At 43.6% G+C, this 20,564-nt stretch overlaps 1 protein-coding gene across 4 annotated transcripts in view; it reads right to left on the reverse strand.

Annotated features, from left to right (window-relative positions):
• Positions 1 to 20,564, reverse strand: part of Zcchc17 (zinc finger CCHC-type containing 17) — a 50,573-nt gene that overhangs the window by 10,430 nt on the left and 19,579 nt on the right. For all 4 annotated transcript variants that reach the window (XM_059255047.1, XM_059255050.1, XM_059255048.1 and 1 more), the window contains 4 exons: positions 11,995 to 12,095; positions 10,565 to 10,656; positions 3,301 to 3,401; positions 1,073 to 1,218 (listed from right to left, as the gene is read on the reverse strand). In XM_059255047.1, the coding sequence (XP_059111030.1) occupies positions 1,073 to 1,218; positions 3,301 to 3,401; positions 10,565 to 10,656; positions 11,995 to 12,095 (440 nt within the window). The remainder of the gene's footprint in view (positions 1 to 1,072; positions 1,219 to 3,300; positions 3,402 to 10,564; positions 10,657 to 11,994; positions 12,096 to 20,564) is intronic.

A 20,564-nucleotide genomic window follows, 5' to 3' on the forward strand; every position in this document is an offset into this window, starting at 1 on the left:
CTCACTATGTATCCTACGGTGGCCCTGAGCTTGTGACAATCCATCTTCCTCTGCCTCCTGAACACTAAGATTACAGGTGTGAGCTATCACACCTGGTTCCCTTAACTCAATTAATTCAGCTCTTAACCCATGAGTCATCTGTTCAGACCCTCCCCTCTTTTGAAAAGATTAATGTATTTTTATTTTATGTGTATGGATATTTTGCTTGTATGTATGCACATGCACCACATGAATGTAGTGCCCTTGGAGGCCAGAAGAGGGTGTTAGATTCCCCTGGAACTGGAATTACAGGTGGTTGTAAGCCATCATTGGGTATGGACAACTGAATCCAGGTCCTCTGCAGGAGCAACCAGTGCTCTTACGAACTGAGGCATCTTCCCAGCCTCAACTCAGTAAGTTTATCCCAGGGACATATCCAAAGAAAAGTAAGGAGGTATAGCCAGCATTTTAGTTGGAAGTATTAAGTGTCCAGTAATATTAAAATAAATTAATAATTACAGCCAAGCACAATGGCACATCTGGAAGGCAAATCAAGAGTTTAAGGTCATCCTGGGATATATATATATATATATATATATATATATATGGCAAGTTTGAGGCCAGCCTGGGCTACAAGAGAACCTGTCTCAAAACTAACTAACTAAATCAATATTCTTAGTCATTGAGTGAAATATTATGTGGCTTGTTTGTTTGTTTGTTTTTTGAGACAGGGTTTCTCTGTGTAGCCTTGGCTATCTTGGAACTCACTCAGAGATCTGCTCATTATGTGGCTTTTAACATCAAGTGTTTTAAGAACATTTAAGGATACTTAAAAATAAGAAAAATGAAAAAAAAAGTAGGGAGTAAACTACACTTACAATGATCATAATTTTATACTATATATATATGCATCTATTTATATTGTTAGCTAAGAAAAAGATTAGAGTATGCCAAGACTGTCTATACAACTCTCTCTGCAAAGATTATGAGAGCTTGCTTTTTCATTTTTTACTATTTCAAAAATGCTTACACAAAGCATTTATATTTTAATACCTACAAAAAATGTGATAAATAAAAGTAAGCCAGCTCTTACCTTTTTTCTTTTTCTGGAAGAATTCTTTGTGGGATCAGGCTTCTCAATTCCTTCTTCCTTTGCCTCTTCTTTTTCCTCTTCCTCCTCAGGGATCAGAGAATACTTGGTTCCACCTGGCTGCATGAAACAGTCTTTTGCAAAGTGGCCTGTGGAAAAGAAACAAAGGCTGTAGAGGGAAGGAGCTGCCCTCCTCCGCAGGTGGATGCCTTCCAGAGGCTCCTGACACGGCCCACTGCTTCAAAGATGTTACTGAGTTTATCTGAGTGGCGTTTCTGCCACCTCAAGGTGGCAATGCTTACTCAGTCCGAGCCAGGCGAGCAGCTGGTGTTAGAGCTGCGGGACACACCGGTGCTGCTTTGGAAAAGGCCGAAGACACAAGCAAGCCGGCTTGTGCTGCCCTCCCTTAGCAATGGGGCTGATTAATTTTTAAAGATCTATTTTGGAACTTACTCCTGACAATGCAAGGCTGCTCCAGAGAGCAGAATGCTTAACAGAGGGAACTGAACTGCAGGCCAAGCCCTAAAGGAAGATAGCTGGCAGGAAGTGGGAACTCACATCCAAGCCAGCACACACAGAGACAGGCACAGACACCCAGGGTGACTGAGAATTCAGACTGTCAGGTCTGGCAAGGGCCTTAGAGATCGTGAAATCCAACACCCTGCATTTGTATCAGATGCGAAGGCCTAGGGTTAAGTAGCTCAGGGTCACTCAGCAGCAAACACTCAGCTCAGGTTGGCTGTCTCCCCCTTTTGTGCTGCTTTTGATACACCAAAGTCAAATACCTTCAACCTGACCTTTGCTGGCTGGGTAAAATTCTACTTCTTGCCATTCCTCTCTACTCTGTGAGGCATCATGTAGATACAAGTAAAGGGGCTCCACATTGAGCCTGTGGTGGTACTGAGGGTCCCTTTTTTTTTTTTTTTTTTTTTGGTTTTTCGAGACAGGGTTTCTCTGTGTAGCTTTGCGCCTTTTTCTGGAACTCACTTGGTAGCCCAGGCTGGCCTCGAACTCACAGAGATCCGCCTGTCTCTGCCTCCCGAGTGCTGGGATTAAAGGCGTGCGCCACCAACGCCCGGCCCCTTTTGTTGTTTTGAAGACAAGTTGTTTTTTTGTTTTTGTTTTTAAATTTTGCATATACATGTGCATCTGTGTGTGGGTATGTACACATGAGTGCAGGTGCCCAAGGAGACCAGAAGAGGGCATCTGATCCCCGGAAGCTAGAGCTATAGGAAGTTTCTAGAACACTTCATCTCAAGAGTAGGAAAGACGTGTGAGGAGTAACTACAGAGGTATGAGTAAATGTGTTTGTATTTTGAGCCTAGAAGTTAGATGGGGCCTGGAAAGAGGGATACAGCACAGTTTTCCAAATATCTGGAAATAATCCAAATACCAAATATCCAAATACTACCACAATTTCCTCAAAGGCTATTGCTTCTCTCACTGTTACATTATCCTTCTCTCTATATAGTAATAAAAAATAGGGCTTAAAAAACCCACAAATTCGGGGCTGGAGAGATGGCTCAGCAGTTAAGAGCACTGGCTGCTCTTCCAGAGGGCTCGGGTCCAATTTCCAGCTCCCACATGGCAGTTCACAACTGTCTGTAACTCCAGTTACAGGATCTGACACCTTCACAAAGACATACATGCTGGCAAAACACCAATGCACGTAAAATAGATAGATAGATAGATAGATAGATAGATAGATAGATAGATAGGAGCCCACAAATTCAACCAGGACACAAATCTGCAACCAGTCACTGCAGAAAAATGAGCAAAGCATGATGGATGGAAAGCTAGGGAGAAGAGTGACAAATTGAGGTCACTCTGAAAATAAGATGGCAATCTCTCTCATTATAGCTCTAATAAGGGAAGTCAGGCTGAAAAGCTTTTAATATTTGAGTAAGACTAGAAGAAATCGGAGGAAATAGAGCCAAAAGGAAGTGACAATCCTCTATCTTTAGGACAAAAAAGGACCCTGTATTCAGAATTCTGAACTTAAAGAGATAAAGATGAAGAAGAAGAAGAAAAGATCTCATTTGTATCCTTAGGGAATGTATCTCCAAGTCACTTAATTTCTACAGAGGAGTAATTGTGCTTAGAGATCAGTGTGGTGGAGGCCGGTGTGAGGGAGTGCCGGCAGCGGCCAACTGAAAACCACACTAAGCTACATACACTACCATGGTCTCCTTCAGCCAGGGGAGGGGATGGAAATGGCAGACTTCCCGTACCTTTGCAGCCACACTTCTTGCAGATGGTGTTCAGGACAGCCTCGAGGGTGATCTTCTGCCCAGTGTAATCCTGGAAGGAGCGCCTCCGCCTCTCTTCTTGCCTGTAATGAAAGAGATCCCGACCACTGGCGCTTTTCAGAAGTGGCCAGATATATTACAACGTAATGCAGCTTGTTGGTTTTCTGTTTGGTTTTTGGCAAGGAAGAGGGAAAGAGAAGAAAAGCATTGGGCAGAATGAGACAATGAAATAGCTCCTTTTTTTTTTTTTTTTTTAAGAATAAGCTTTGTTTTTGTTTTGTTTTGTTTTGTTTTTGAGACAGGGTTTCTCTGTAGCCCTGGCTGTCCTGCAGCTTGCTCTGTAGACCAGGCTGGCCTTGAACTTAGATGTGCCTGCCTGCCTCTGCCTCCTGAGTTAAGGGCGTGCAGCACTACTGTCTGACACAGAATGGGGCTTTGAATGAACAATTATGAATGAGACTAGGTCTTCTCTCAGTAATATACAGGAAAGATATTTGAAATATAATTGTGAGGCAGTGGTGGCACCTTTACAGGCTTTCTAAAAAGCAAGTCTGAATTCTTTACGAGACCTTGGTATTGGGATTTTCAGTTTGTCTCAAACCTACTTCTCCAGCTTCCTCTTTATTTTACTTAGGCCCTGGCCAACGAGTCAATTCTACTCTTCTCAGTGGTTGAGTGCCTTTCCTTAGGCAGATCCCACTCTAAAATGCCCTGCCCTCTCTTACTGCACCTCCACAATGCGCTACCCAAACATTCCAAAGTTCCTCTCTTCAAGTCTTCTTTCCTGAGCGCCTAGGCTACAGGTGATTGTTGTTTCTATTGCTGACACTTTCCTTCCTTTCTTTCCTTTTTTTGGTTTTTTGAGACAGGGTTTCTCTGTGTAGTTTTGGTCCCTGTCTTGGATCTTGCTCTGTAGACCAGGCTGGCCTCGAACTCACAGAGATCTGCCTGGCTCTGCCTCCCGAGTGCTGGGATTAAAGGCGTGCACCACCACCACCTGGCTATTCCTGACACTTTTAATGAGCATGTAAAAGATACACACAGAAGGCACTTACAGAAAGTATACACTCACTTAGTTTTCACAGTCTGAACTTCCCCATATAACCAGCACTGGGGTTGATATCTTAAAACAGACATCTCAGCCCAGCGGTGGTGGTACACGCCTTTAATTCCAGCACTCGGGAGGCAGAGACAGGCAGATCTCTGAGTTTGAGGCCAGCCTGGTCTATAGAGTGAGTTCCAGGACAGCCAGGGCTATTACATAGAGAAACCATCTTGCAAAACAAAAAACAAAAACCAGTCATCTCCTGCTCACTGCTAGTCCTCAAGCCTAATCCCAGAGTAACCGCCATTCTTTCTCTGAACACAAAACCACTTTTCTCTTTACAGTAGCTGGCAATGATGGTACACATCTATAATAATACCAGGACTGGAGAGGCTGAAGAGGAGTTTCACAAGTTCAAGACCAGACTGAGCAATTTAGCAAGGCTCTGTCTCAAAATAATAGCACCTAAGATGTTAACATTGTTTTAAGAACATAGGCCTAGCATACAAAAAATCCTGGTTGCAACACACACACACACACACACACACACACACACACACACACACACACACAAAATGGATACTCTGTGTATAGATCTACTGTTTGTGAAATGTATCCACATTGTTGTCTATAGTTAGGAGTCATTTATTCTCATTGGTATATGTTATTATTTTGCTGTTGTCAAAGACAGGCTAGCCTTGAACTTACAGAGATCCACCTGCCTCTGCTGGAACTGAAGGCATGTGTCACTATGTCCAGAGAAATATGTAGTTATTAAATACTTAAAATGTGTCAGTGTGACTAACGAATTAAGATATTAAACTGAGCTGGAGCACTTTCGAGGGTTAAGAGCACTTTCTGCTCTTCCAAAGGACTGGGGTTTGACTCCTGGCACCAAAATACTGACTTACAACCATCTGTAACACCAATTCCAGGGGATCCGGTACCCTCTCCTGGACTCTGAGGACACCAGACACAAGTGGTACACACACATACATGCAGGCAAAACACCTATACAGATAAAATAAAAATGAAAATAAAACAAAAAATATATTAAATTTCATTTACTTATTTCTACTTTTTGAGGTACTGAGAACTGAACCTAGGGCTTCCTCCATGCTAGGCAAGCACTGGACTGCAAGCTTCATCCCTAGACCCATTTTTACTTTTTGTTTTGAAACAAGAGTCTCACTAAACTGTCTGGGCTAGCTAGGGTTACAGGTCTGCACAATCAGACCCAGTTCTTAAATTTTACTTAATTTTCATTAATTTACATTTAAATAGCCCCATGCTATCCACAGCTACCTAGGTAGACAGCATAGACAAGCATATAATTTAAGTTCTGAAAATGTTTGCACAAATGTCTGGCCTTTGCCCTAGAAGAATTTAAATGCATAGAGTCAATTATCTGGTATGGGTTATAGAAATGGGCCCTTTCAAAACAAAGTCTGAAGAATAAAAGCCAAGACAGGCATCTGGAAACATAGAGCAAGTCACTTCCTTACGGGTTTTCAGATGTGCTAATTTGAAAAGCAGTTTGTTTTTTTTTCTGTTCTTTGTTTCTTTCTTTGTTCTTTTTTTTTTTTTTTTTTTTTTTGAGACAGGGTTTCTCTGTGTAGTTTTGGTGCCTGTCCTGGATCACTCTTTAGACCAGGCTGGCCTAAAACTCACAGAGATCTGCCTGGCTCTGCCTCCCGAGTGCTGGGATTAAAGGCATGTGCCACCACTGCCCGACCGAAGAGCAGAGTTTTAAGTGACCCTGAGCCAAAGCTTAGACATATCGTTATAATCATTCCCAATACTTGAGGATTCTAGCACACCACATGCCCGATCAGACCTCCCACATAACAAGTGTCTCACCTTCAGCTCTCACTTTCTGCCCCCCACTGCTACTGTGTTGGTCAGGCTTCATTGTAGTTCACATAGAGCAATGGTTCTCAACCAGTGGGTCACAACCCATGTGAAATAGTTGCTCACTCTCAGTGGTCTCCATACTTCTGTTTTTTCATTCAGTCCACCCAAGTTAACTAGTAAGTGCTATGTACCAGTGTTAGTACCGATGGGAGCAAATGAACAAAGAACATGTGCCTAGGATGTACAAGGCCTGAGGTCTAATCCCCAGCACCACAACAAAATGCTGGCACAATCAGGAGAAGACAGCTGGGGGGGCAGGGCGGGGGAGACAGACTTGATTGGTCACCTCTTCCACGCACAGGAGCCCCTGATGGGCTGTGCCTTTTCTGCCTGTGCCTTTCCTAAAGTCCCTTCACTTCCGAAACACTATTCCTTCTCCTGCTTCCTGAATCCATATCCACTCCTTAAGACGTAGCTCAAATGTCACCTTCCCCCTGAACAGAGGACCTGCAAGAAAGTCCTCCTCCTCCAGCTGCCTTGTAATGTTGAACAGAGAGTAAATGAATGCTCTCAAGAAAAGAACACTAGCTGGGAAGAGGCAGTGCCCACCTTCAATCCCAGAGACAGGCGGATCTCTGAGTTCAAGGCCAGCCTGGTCTACAGAGTTCCAGGATAGTCAGGACTACACAAAGAAACCCTGTCTTGAAAAACCAAAAATAAAAACAAAAAGAAAGAAAGAACCCTAGAGATTGGGCACGACAGGAGGCAAGGAGGGTAAGGCAGGCACCTGTGCTCATGAGCCACACACATTCTTTCAACAGAAAAAGTGTGTCAGTCTCAGTCCTGGGAAAAGCAGAGAGGCACTTAAAATAATGACCATAAGTGGCTATCTACACTAAGTGTTTATGATAGACTTGCCATTAAGATGGCTACCTGCTAATAAGACCTTTCTTCAATGATTCGGTCATTTTTTTTTATTACATTTACTATGTGCACACACAGTGCATGTGTAGAGGGCAGAGGGCAATTTACAGGAGGCAGTTCTTCCTTCCCCAGCTGGGTCTCAGTAGTCCTTTATCCACTGAGCCATCTCGACGGCCCTCATTCTGTTATTTCTGAGATATGTCTCATTATTTCTGTTTTATAGAAAGAAAAAAAAAGCTGAGTTTATTGAGATTAAGAATCCGTGACAGGCCGGCGGTGGTGGCGCACGCCTTTAATCCCAGCACTCGGGAGGCAGAGGCAGGCGGATCTCTGTGAGTTCGAGGCCAGCCTGGGCTACCAAGTGAGTCCCAGGAAAGGCGCAAAGCTACACAGAGAAACCCTGTCTCGAAAAAACCAAAAAAAAAAAAAAAAAAAAAAAAAAAGAATCTGTGACAGGCCAGGCAGTGGTGGCACACGCTTTTGATCCCAGCACTCAGGAGGCAGAGGCAGGCAGATCTCTGTGAGTTCTAGGCCAGCCTGGACTACAGAGTGAGTTCCAGGACAGGCAGGGTGTTTACACAGAGAAACCGTGTCTTGAAAAACCAACGGAAAAAAAGAATCTGCAATAGACCTGCCTGATGGCACTTGTCTCAGGTGGGTGGAAGCTACCCACAGGCCAGCCTGGGTCCTCAAGGCTTGGCTGGCTGAAGACATTCACCGGCTCTTAACTGCTGAGCCATCTCTCCAGGCCCCAGGAATTCACAGCTTTTTAACAAGTCTGAAAAGCACAGGATTCTTTGAGAAAAGGTATTACACTGCAATCAGTAAATGCCAAACTTCAGCATTTCTGAGTTGAGTTATAAGAGATTACCACTATAACTGACAAGTGCTTTTACGAATAAGCAGATCTCCTACAAATACATCAATATTTAGAGCTAAACTACAGAAATATGAAAGGCTTAGTCTCACAGTGGCTAGAGACACTGTGGTGAGCAGGGTATGTGCTTTAACTCTGGGTCCTACACCAAAGCATCTGGCCCATAAATCTGCTACACAATCACAGTTACTCATCTCCAGCTACAATCTAGAAATACGAAAGGAAACAGGAGACCATGCTTAACTCACAGGTTAGTGTAAGAATCAGAGGCACTGATGTATGCCTGCCTTGTGTCTGCTACACAGTATCTTCTCAATCAACACTACCTCCCTTCTTGTCAGATAAATGCCTTTGTAGCTGAAGCAAATTTTCTCAGAACTATAAAAATAAGAGCTTCAATTTTTTTTTTTTTCTGCAAAAAAGATCTCATTGTTATTCATTACTCTTTGTGGGTATGTTAGAGGGGCCAGGTTCTCAATATGCAGCCCAGAATGGCCTCAAGCTCATTATGTAGCTCAGGCTAGCCTTTAATTTCATATCCTCTTGCGTTAGTCTCCCAAATACTGGGATTACAGGAATGTGCCACCACATCTAGTTTATTTATTAATGAATGCTGTTGCTGCCAGAGAGAAAGAGCATGATGTTTAACATCAAAAATCAATGAATAATAGCATAGTTAACCTGAAGATAAATGTATGATTTAGCTGACTTGCTTGAAACACTGGAAATAGTTAATAATCCCCTCAAGGGATTGTGTGTGTGTGTGTGTGTGTGTGTGTGTGTGTGTGTGTGTGTACAACTTTACGGAGTTGGGTCTCTCCTTCAATCTTTACACAGGTTTCAAGGACTGAACTCAGACTGGCAGGTTTACACAGCAAGTGCCTTTACCCAATGAGCCATTACAACCACCTCCATCTCCACCACCTCCTCCATCCCCACCACCACCACCACACAAGGGGTCTCGAAGAGTATGCAACCTTGGGACAGAAATTCAATGAAGAGGCAGGAGTGGTGGCACAGTCTTCAATACCAGCACCTGGGAGGCAGAGGCAGGAGAATCTCTGTGAGTTAGAAGTCTACCCTGGTGTACACAGTGAGTTCCAGAACAGCCATGGCTTATGTTGAAAGACCCTATCTCAACAACAAATCAATAAGAGAACAGGGTAATTAATAGCAGTTTCCCTGGAATTGAAACATTCCCTCTTGGGGTGGGGCAGGAGGCTCATGAGACTCAGAGGTAATGTCCTTCTGTTTGGGTGTCTGGGAAAGCTGAAAGGTACAAGATTCTCAAAGGCCCCTCCCCAGCTTTACAGAGACAGGGGACAGCTGCTGAAGAGGAGGTTCAGGCCAGCAGAGCTGGGGAGGAAATCTGCAGACCCGGGGAGCTGAGAGCGCCAGGGCTGCATTTCAGTTGCGCTGTCACCAGGGCTGGGGTGGGCTTTGCAGCAACGTGGCTGCTTTGAAGCCACCCCTGTCCCTAGGAGAGAGTCCTCACCCACACTCCTGTTTGTAACCCCAGAAAAACGTGCTGGTTCAGACTCAGACACAGGCATTACTCTGGTCTGCTGTGGACTCCCTTCCTGGGTGGCATTGCATTGGTGCATGGCATCTCCCCAGAAAAGTCTCTCACACAACAGAGGGCCTACCAGGAAAAAGTATTTCAGCCAGGCATGGTGGTGCACGCCTTCTAACTCAGCACCTGAGAGGCAGAGGCAGGGTGGATCTCCCTAAGTTCAAGGCCAGCCGGGTCTACATAACAAGTAGCAGGCTAACAAGGGTTCATAGAGACCTGTCTCAAAAAACAAACACCTTCTCCCCTCAAACAAAACAAAACAAAAGCACTTGCCATAGAAGTCTGAGGCCCTGAGTTTTACCCCCCACGCCAGGCCTGAATGGTAGAGGGAGAGAACTGCTCCCACAAGTTCTCCTGACCCCACACATACCCCCAATAAATAAATGAATGTACATTTTTTACAGAAAGAAACTCAATAAAGGATCTGAGTCAGATACCCTGTTTCCTGTATCTCCAGACATCACTTAGATCAAGAGAAAACCTTCCATGCTGAAGGGAAATGGAGGGCTCTCAGATGAGCCAAGGAAGGTGCTGTGTTCCAAGACAGGAAGGAGTCCCCACTCCCCGTCTCTACCTTTCTTCAGAGCCAAGCAGACATCACCGAGGCGAGGCAAGTGACAGCACTTCATGGGCGCTGGCTGCTCTGGACTGAAGGAGAGCAGAAAGAGGGAGGGGAAGGGAACAAACTGCTGCCGAGACGCTCCAGCGCTAGAACGGTGTGTGATCATTCCATCTCCACACAGCAGGCTGTGTGGGGCATGCACACTGAGCTTCAGGCCACCCAGGCTACACAGTGAGTGAGACCCTGCCTCAAAACAGACAAGAAGCGCACTTCACACCTAGAAAAGCCCGAGGTCATCAGTGCAGCAGTCCTCATTAATATCACAGCCTACAAAGGGTAGCAGGCCCAATCTCTTCTAATTTACGCAAGCTGTACTTGTGGGATTTCAGCTCTTCCGAACCCTTTACCTACTCAATGATAACGTTGTTGGGATCGAGGTCTTTCCCAGTTCCTTGGTTGACAACTTTCATGGAGAGGGACACTTTTATTCTATCATTTTTCATCTGAAAAAGACAAAAGAAGAGTCACCAAAACCCTTGTGTGTGTGTGTGTGTGTGTGTGTGTGTGTGTGTGTGTGTGTGTTTAGGGGGTGTTCATGTGGGTGCATGTTGTGTACAGAGGTCAAAGATCAACCTGAGGGGCATCCCTCTGGAACCTCTACCTTGTTTTCTCTTTTGAGAACCGGAGCTCACCCATTCAGCCAGGCTGGCTGACCAGCAAGTCTCCAGGATCCTCCTGTCTGCACCTCCTCAGCACTGGGATTACAGGAGTGCACCACCACACCTAGCTTAGGTGCTAGTGCAACTGAACTCAGGTCTTCATGTCTAATGGCAAGCATTTACCAACCAAGCTATGTTGCCAAGCCTCCAAACCCCTTAAGTACCTGACTACCTACCGATTTGTAATACTTCAGAGTCAAGCTTGTAACCATCACTACAAACATCAAATAGACTAAGTACTAAGTTAAGAACATTGGGAACACAAAGAGGTAGAAAGGGCAGACTTAATGGAAGAAGAGATATAGGAAATGATCTTCATCCATTCCTATCTTGGAAGTAAAAAACAGGCCAGGGGCCAGTGAGATGGCTCATTGGGTTAAAGGTAACTGCTGCCAAGCCTAACGACGTAAGTCCGACTCTCAGGATGCACATGGGGTGGGGGTGGGGGACATGACTCCAGCAAACTGTCCTCTGATCTCCACATATACTGTGGCCTGCATGTGGGGATAGGCAGACAGACAGCAGATACACACACACACCCCGGCCTCAGCCGCTCGAATGCTGAAATTACACGGGTATACCACCATACTCAGCTCTGGTTCAGTCTCGTAGCTACAACCCTAACATATTGAAAGCACTCACATGGTTTTCAGCTGTTTGCTAACTCCAGGGCGTTCTGCCTGCCACTCCCTGGTAGAGCACAGAGAACATGCATTCCCGTTCCTGCACTGCCATTCATTAGACGGTGCCACATGCTAGGAAAAACGACTGTGAGCTGTGTCCTTTCCATCCGGCCTCAAGCCGGAGTGCACCCGACAAACACTCTCTGCAGCTACAGGGGAGATGAAACCCCTCCTTTGGTTCTTCTCCTTCTGAACCTCAGGAGGAGACTTTTATGAACACCCACCCCTACCACACGTCTTCTATACCTCATGTTATTTCTCCTAAATCTGCAGGACAGACAACCAGAAGATTCAAACTCAAGACAGATGACTGGGACAAGATTTAAAAATAAGAATGTCCGCCACCATGAACATTTACACACTCGACATCATAGAATTCCAATCAAACCTTAGCTTTTTATAACCCTTTCAAACCACATGAAGTTACAGGAAACTTTACCTCTCGGCCAATAAGCTTCACCCACACTTTGTCTCCAACATCTACTATTTCAGAAGGCTTGTCCACTCGACAGGATGACATGTGAGTTCGATGGACCAGACCTGGGCACAAGAAAGAAATAAACATTTATACTCTGAATGCATGGATAGGAAAAGCTAGGAGATGGAGAATACAGGGGGAAATTTAAATTTTCAATGAAAATGTTATATAGATTAAAAACTACAAACTAAAACAATTTAATATAAGCAGCCAACCAACATTGTTTAAATTATTTTACTTTATGTGTATGGATATTTTGCCTGCATATATCTGTGCACCATGTGTGTGCCTAGTGCCCCAAAAGAACAAAAGAGGGTGCTGGATCTCCTGGAACTGGAGTTAGAGACAGCTGTGCGCTGCCATGTGGATGCTAGGAATCAAACTCTGGTCTTCTGGAAGAACAGCCAGTGTTCTCATCACTGAGCTGTCTCCCTAGCCCCAATAAATGATTGAATAACTGCTTGGCTGGGGTACAGCTCAGCGGTAGAACGTGTACATAGTATGCACTAGGCTGGGGATTCAATTCCTAGCACCAAAAAATAGGAAAAAAAAGTAAATGAAACACTATACAGTGTTATAAATGTGTAATAAAACAAAAGCAACCACATAAATACAGTGTTGAATGTTATATGATATTTTGATTGTGTTCTGACAAATAAAGCTTGCTTGGAGTGAGAGGGCAGAGCTCGCCACTAGCTGACCTAAATTAACCATAGAGGTTTGGAAGACTGTAGACAGAGAGACAGGAAGTAGTGAAGTGGGGTGGAGAGAGGATCTCGGCCCTTTTGGACAGAGGAACAGAAGACATCGGAACGGAAGACATAGGAAGTGACTGGCGGCTGCTCCCTTTTCTCTGATCTTCCAGGTTCTTACCCTGTTATCTGACTTTTTATTGATAAAGATTAATTCGATTAACACTTCATCTGGAGCCCAAATGTGGGGCTCTTTAACATCCCTTGTGAGAGAAATTTCCATTAGTATCTTTTAAAGGACTGAGAATTACTGTAAGTAGACACCATGAAGGCAAATTTTTCTCTATCTTATTCTTGCAAAAGTAAAAGTAAAAATAAAAAACAGTCTTTTCAATCAATCACTGTAATAGACCATCCTTTAGGTCAGGGAATTCCAGCTGTAAAGAGCCCATTGGCTGAATCACCTTATTAATAGCTCTTAGATCTGTTACCATTCTCCATTTTCCAGATTTCCTTTTAATAACAAAAATGGGAGAATTCCAAGGACTGGTTGATTCTTCAATATGTTGAGCATTTAGCTGCTCCTGTATCAGCTGTTCTTAATGTCTGTAATTTTCTGATGCCAAAGGCCATTGTTCTACCCAGACAGGTTTGTCAGTTGACCATTTTAAAGGTAGGGCTGTTGGTGCCTTTGAGAGCTCAGCAGCTGTTGTGCCCTGCTATGTACACCCTGAATGGTCGGTGACTGTTCTTTACAATACCTTTCAATATTTTTTGCAGAAACGTTAGTTTATGGTTTGTTTCTGAGATTGGAGGAATGTTAATCTGGGTAGTCCATTGCTTTAACAAATCACGTCCCCATAAATTCATTGCTATGTTAGCCATATATGGCTTTAATTTTTCTCTCTGTCCTTCTGGCCCTATACATTCAACCCATCTCATGAGTTTTATTTTCTGTGATATTGGGGATTGACCCAAGCCTCCTGCATGGTAGACAGGCATTCTACCACCGAGCTACAATCCCAAGCCCCTCAAAGATTTATTTTTAATTATGTGTATGTGTGTCCACATGCCAGTGTGCCTATATGTGTGTCTATATAGGAGGTGCTCACAGAGGCCAGAAGAAGGCATCAGATCCCCTGGCGCGGGAGTTACAGGCAGGTGTAAGCAACACAATATGGGCACTGGGAAACAAACCCAGGTCCTTGGCAAAGCAGCAACTGCTCTTAACTGCTGAGCCATCTTTTCAGCCCCATTCATACAGTGTAGATAGAAATTCAAGTTGGTAAAATTCTTTAGGACTTTGCATACACTGGGCAAATGCTTCTACCACTGGCCAACATACTCACACCTTTGATAGAAGAATATCATTGGAGTTGCTCCCAAAGAAAAAAGCAATACAGGTAAAACACTGGTGGGCAAAAACATTTGAAGTATTATTATCTATAAAGTTAAAAATACAAGAATTGAGCAGGGAAATGGTGGTGCAAGTCTTTAATCCCAGCACTCAGGAGGCAGAGGCAGGCGGATCCCAATGAGACGAGCCCAGCCTGATCTACAAAGCAAGTTCCAGGACAGCCAGGGCTACACAGAGAAATCCTGTCTTGAAAAACAAAAAAACAAAATACAAAACAAAACAAAACAACAACAACAAAAATTAAGAATTGGGGCTAGAAAAATGGATCAGCAGAGGTGGCTCAGTGGTTAAGAGCACTGGCTGTTCTTCCAGAGGACCCAGGTTCAATTCCTAGCATCCACATGGCGGCTCGCAGCCTTCTATAACTCCAGTTTCAGAGGCTCTGATGACCTCACACAGACATACATGCAGGTAAACACCAACACACATTAAATAAAAATAAATAAAAGTACTTTTTGAAAAAAACCGGTCTCATCTGGGTAGTGGTGGCACACACCTTTGATCCCAGCATTCAGGAGGCAGAGGCAGAGGCAGAGGCAGAACTCAGAACCCTGTGAATTCAAGTCCAGTCTGACCTACAGAGTGAGTTCCACGATAGCCAGGGCTGTTACACAGAGAAACTCTGTCTTGAAAAACCAAATAAATAAATAAATAAATAAATAATAGATTCTTAAAAAATAAAAAAAATAAAAATTTAAAAAAAGGTCTATGTAGCCAAGACTGGACTTCTGACTCAACTATAGGTCAGTACCACACACCCTGGCAAAGTACTATTTTTAACATATTAAATTGACAATGATGTTTAGAAAACAATAACCAATATTGGTGAAAAAAGAAAAATAAGAAACATCATTAAAGTAAGAATTAACATTTAGAAGTTACTTAACAATAACTACCAAAAAATGATAAACCTGGGAGGGGAGTAGCCCAGGAATAGGAGTAGCACAGAGCAGGAGTAGCCCAGGCATAGGAGTAGCCCAGGAGTAGGAGCAGCCCAAGAGTAGGAGTAGCCCAGGAGTAGCACAGCATACTTGCCTAACATGTGTAAGGTCCTGAGTTTGATCTGAGCACCACAAAAACACATTTAAGTAATTAAAATAGTTTTAACTTTGGTTGGGCATAGTGGTATATGCCATTAATCCCAGCTCTTGAAAGGCAGAGGCAAGTGGATCTCTGTGGGTTCAAGGCTAGCCTGATCTACATAGCAAGTTCCAGGACAGCCAGGGCTACATAGAGACATGTCTCAAAACAGAAAGCACATCAGTAACAACAAACTTTTTAAAATTATTCTTCTATTATATGTGTACATGTAAGTGCAGGTGCCCACAGAGGCTGGGATGTTGGAGCTCTGGAGCTGGATGTACAGATGGTTGAGAAACACCTGATTTCTGGGAATTGAACTTGGATCCTCTGGAAAAGCAGTCCATGCTCTTAACTGCCAAGCCATCTCTTCAGTCCCTTAAAATAATTTTAAAATATCCCTCTCCTGACTGTTGAAGGTGAATACCTCTAACAACCTTCTTTCTATATGCCAAGGTAATCCCCAGCTGTGGCAAAAGACAGAGTCTAGTCAATCACAGTCCTGTATCTTCCTGACCATAGAAATTGGTTAGTTCAGGTAGAGACAAAGAAACCTCAACATCCATCATCTTTCTCAAAAACATTTCTACTAACTACAAAAAGCTGTCAATACCCATCTTGACCAGCAGGTGGCATGAGTCTGTCAGAGGAAAGTAAAGAGGATCATAGATGAAGAGACAGGGCCTAGGGGTATAAACTGAGCTAAATCAGGTCTGGTGGCACTCATCTGTAATCCAAGCACCTGGGAGAGGTCAAAGCTGAGGCCAGCCTGGGCTATGTATGGAGACCCTCTCTTTAAAAGCAAAACAAAACACAAGCACCAGATACATCTGATACTAACCAAGGATGAGACTAGAAGTCCCCAGCAATACTGGCCAAAAACGTGTGTCTGCCGCTTTGTACCAGGAGTCCTGGCTAACAGTCTCACTACAACCACTTCTAGGAAACTGACCTAAGAAAACAATCAATTTGGATTGTGCTGTGCACCCAGGCTGACCTTTGACCATGAAGCAGACTCATCTACTTGCCTGAACCCCCAAGGAGCTGGGGCTACAGGTGCATGCTGCCATTCCCCACATCCAGAGAGGGGGATTTAGAAGCAACCTAAAACCCAACACAAGCACAGCAATTATGTCAACCTTGGGCAGTCACTAGGAGTGCCAGCCACATGCCAGTGATTCATTTGATAGTAAATCTGTCTAGTCCTGTGCACATCTAGCATTTTCCATGGTAAGAACAGTATAATACAAAATTATAGGACTACAAATGCTTGAAATGTTAAGGAATTGCCCAAAATGCTAACAACGAGGATAGTATCTCCGGGAGCTAGTTATGTGTCAACTTAACACCAGCTAGAGTCAGTTTGGAAGAGAGACCCTCAACTGAGACAATGTCCACACCAGACTGACCTATGGATCCAGGCAGGTGGTCCTGGATGCTATAAGAAAGCAGGCTGAGCACGCCATGAGGAGCAAGCTAGTCAGCAGCACTTATCCACAGCTTCAGTTTCAGTCCTAGTCTCCAGTCCTGCCTTGATTTCCTTCTTGATGTAATATGACCTGAGAGTTGTAAACTGAAATAAATCCTTTCCTGGCAGGGTGGTGGTGGCGCATGCCTTTAATCCCAGCACTCGGGAGGCAGAGGGTAGGCGGATCTTGGAGTTTGAAGACAGCCTGGTCTGCAAAGCAAGTTTAGACATCCAGAGCTACATAGAAACCCTTTCTCAAAAAACCAAAAACCACTGGGCCATGGTGATGCATGCCTTTAATCCCAGCACTCGAGAGGCAGAGCCAGGTGGATCTCTGTGAGTTCAAGGCTAGCCTGGTCTACAGAGTAAGAGCCAGGACAAGCACCAAAACTACATGAAGAAACCCTGTCTTGAAAAAACAAACAAACAAACAAACAAAAAACCCAAAAACCAATGTCTTAGTTAGGGTTTCTATTGCTGGGAAGAGACACCATGACCATGGCAACTCAGTAGACCAGGCTGGTCTCGAACTCAGAGATCCACCCGCCTCTGCCTCCTGAGTGCTGGGACTAAAGGCGTGTACCACCACTACCTGGCTACCACAGAAACTCTTACAGAGGAAAACATTTAGTTGTGGTGGCTCACTTACAGTTTCAGAGGTTTAGTCCATTATCACCATGGTGAGACATGGTGGCCTGCAGGCAGACATGGCACTGGAACTGAGAGTCCTTACATCTTGACTCAGAAGCTACAAGAAGCAATCTGAGACACTGGGTGGTATCTTGAGCATATACAAGACCTCAAAGCCCACCTCCAGAGTCTCGCACTTCCTTCAACAAGACCAAACCTACTTCAACAAGGCCACACCTCCTAATAGTGCCACTCCCTATGAGATTATGGGGGCCAATTACACTCAAATCACCACAACCAAAAACCAAACCAAAACAAAAAATCCTTTCCTCCCTAAGTTGCTTTTGTTTTGTTTTGTTGAAGATAGTATTACAGATAAACTCTTTCACTAATTTTTAAAATATTTTGTAATAAAGAAAATTTGGAGATTTAATTCTGCAGAAGATGAAAATAAGTAATTATTTTGAGACATGACCTGGAAATTGTATCTAAAATAATTGCCCTCTCTAGTAAATTGGGACTTTTTAGTTTTGTTTTTGAGACAGGTTCTTGCTATTCAGACCAAGCTGTGAGGCCTGCCTCCAACTCTAAGTGTACTTAGAAGCATGCATCACCTCATCTGGCTGCTGAAATTCAGCTCCCTCTCTCAAAAACTTGGGTGCACACACACGAGTGTTTGTATATGCCTGAAATTCAATGTATTTATCTCTTCTGTTTAGGGCTTCTATTGGGAGCCACTGTTTTCTTTATCCATGGCCAATGGGTCTCTTACATTGGCCAAGATAACTGATTCCACAGCTATCTATCTCCAAAGTGCTTAATATGTAAATATATAGATATAACTGTTTTTAATTAGGTTATCATATAATCTCCAAATCAAGTAAAATTCATGCATCTTGGGTTTTATCCCCCAGCCATGATGATGGAATGATCAGTATTGTCTAACTAACAGTTTGAAAGGAAATTCAGATCCCTGAAGAAGAGGGAAACCTCACATTTAGGCAGTTTGGGCTACAATAGTCCTCTGGTTATTGAAATCTATTCCATTTCTCTAAAGGAAATGAATGTGCCTAAGATACCCGACAGCACATTGTATTTCTTCCCTAAAGCTGAAGATGTACTTACTGGGAAGTCACAAGGAAATACTGCCAATTATACAGTTTGTCCTTCTCTCAACAAGCATTATTAATAGTCTTTTGATCAAGGATACATTTGCCATTTCTGGCAGAATAAACAGTGAAAAATTGGAAACAGATTAAAATGATTACACTCACCCTCTGAAACTGTAGGCCCCAAATAAACTCTTTCCTCTATAAATTGCCTTGGTCATGGTGTCTTAGCACAGCAGAAGAAAAGTAGCCAGGACCGCTATGAAAGCTCCATTTGTGTAAGAATACTTAGTGCCTGCAAGGCAACAAAACTGCCTATCAAAACACCTGTCCAAAGTATCCCCATCATTAACCATGTGAGACTGCAGTTATAGTTTAGGAACAAGGACAAGAAAAGATCTCACAGGTTCCTCACATATACTGTTTCTATCTTGTTTTAAGGCCCAGCCTTGCCTCAAACCTATAATCCTTATGCCTCTGTCCCCAGGACTAAGATTATAGAAGTGTGCCACCAATCTAGGCTTGTGATCCCCACCAATACTTTTGATTGAAAGTTGGTTGAATCCATGGACATAGAGCCCATGGATACAGGGTCAACTATAACAGAAATGGAATTTGAATGAGTCTGTCAATGCCCTTATAAAAACATGCCCCATTTTCTATCCCTGAGATAGACGATTCTTTGTACTAAAAAGCAGAAAGAGCAGGTTGCCTACAGGCAGTGGACTCATGTCGTTCAACCCTAGCAGATGCTCCAGAAGCAGACACAAAAGTGCTCCACTTTCTGCCCCGAGACTGAAGCCCAGGCCTTGTGCACACGAGGCGAGCACTACACCACTGGGCTTTACTCTCCACTTCTGTGCCTGGATTTCTGACACGAAGCCACAAATGCCCAAAGGGCATATCAAATCCATCATCGTGTTCCATCAACCCAACATGACACTTAGACAGAATGAGTCCCAACTGAATGTCTGTTAGTAAAAGAAGAAAATAACATAACCCTGATACTTGGAAAGAGCTGGCTACTCAATCACCACATAAGAGAGTGAGCATATTACCACCCTGTAGAATGTTCTCCCCATTGTTTCAGGCTCAATATTAATCTCTTTCACAACGTCAACTGTCTAGAAAGCAAGGTGAGATTGTCAATCCATGAGAGGATGGGCAAAATGCCACAAAAAAAAAAAAAAAAAACGGACAAAATGAAAGCTCTCCTTTATCTTTATTCCTCTCTACAATTTTCTGTGAGTCATCTCCAGTGAATAGCATATGACAATAATACAAGCAGAGAAGTTAGTGCTTCATGCTCTTTATCTGTTGGGATCAGAAATATAATCAAACATTTACGAACACTACATTGCAGGCAAAAATGGATCCAAGGATGAATGAAAAACAGTTCTGTCAAACAAATAACCAGAGTCTGAAATATGGACATCCTCCCCACTCCACAGATGTGGAAACTAAGAGGAAAATCCAAGTGATTTGGCCAAATCAAGAAACTAGTAAATGGCAGAGCTGGGACTTAATTCATTCGTTCACACAATAAGTCTTACTGACTGCCCACTACATCTCAGACACTGCACTACACCCTGAGCCAGGTGAATCAAGGCAGTCTCCTTACTTCTTCACATGCTGCTTTAATTTGTTCCCACCTGCAGTTGTAAAGGGCTCCACTGCTTACCAGCAGCATAGCTATCTTACATTTAATTGTTCAAATAAAAAAGTCAGCAGCTACTGTATTGGGCTGCACAAACATGGTAAAATATAAAACATAAAGCCAAATGCAGTGGCCACACCTGTAATCCCAGCACTCCTGCAGTGTGATGGGAGGCAGAGACAGGAGTCACCTGGAAGCTCACACCAGCCTGGAGTATGCAGACAAGCAGAAATAAGAAACAGCATAACGCCAGGCGGTGGTGGTACATGCCTTTAATCCCAGCACTCAGGAGGCAGAAGCAGGCGGATCTGTGTGAGTTCAAGGCCAGCCTGGTCTACAGAGCGAGATGCAGGAAAGTCGCAAAGCTACACAGAGAAACCCAGAAACCCTGTCTCGAAAAACCAAAAAAAAAAAAAAAAAAAAAGAAAAGAAACAGCATAAATAAGGTGGAAAAAAAACTGCCTCCCCAAAATTGTCC

Source organism: Peromyscus eremicus, chromosome 2, assembly GCF_949786415.1.
Source record: "Peromyscus eremicus chromosome 2, PerEre_H2_v1, whole genome shotgun sequence".
In the NCBI taxonomy this organism is placed as follows: Eukaryota; Metazoa; Chordata; class Mammalia; order Rodentia; family Cricetidae; genus Peromyscus; species Peromyscus eremicus.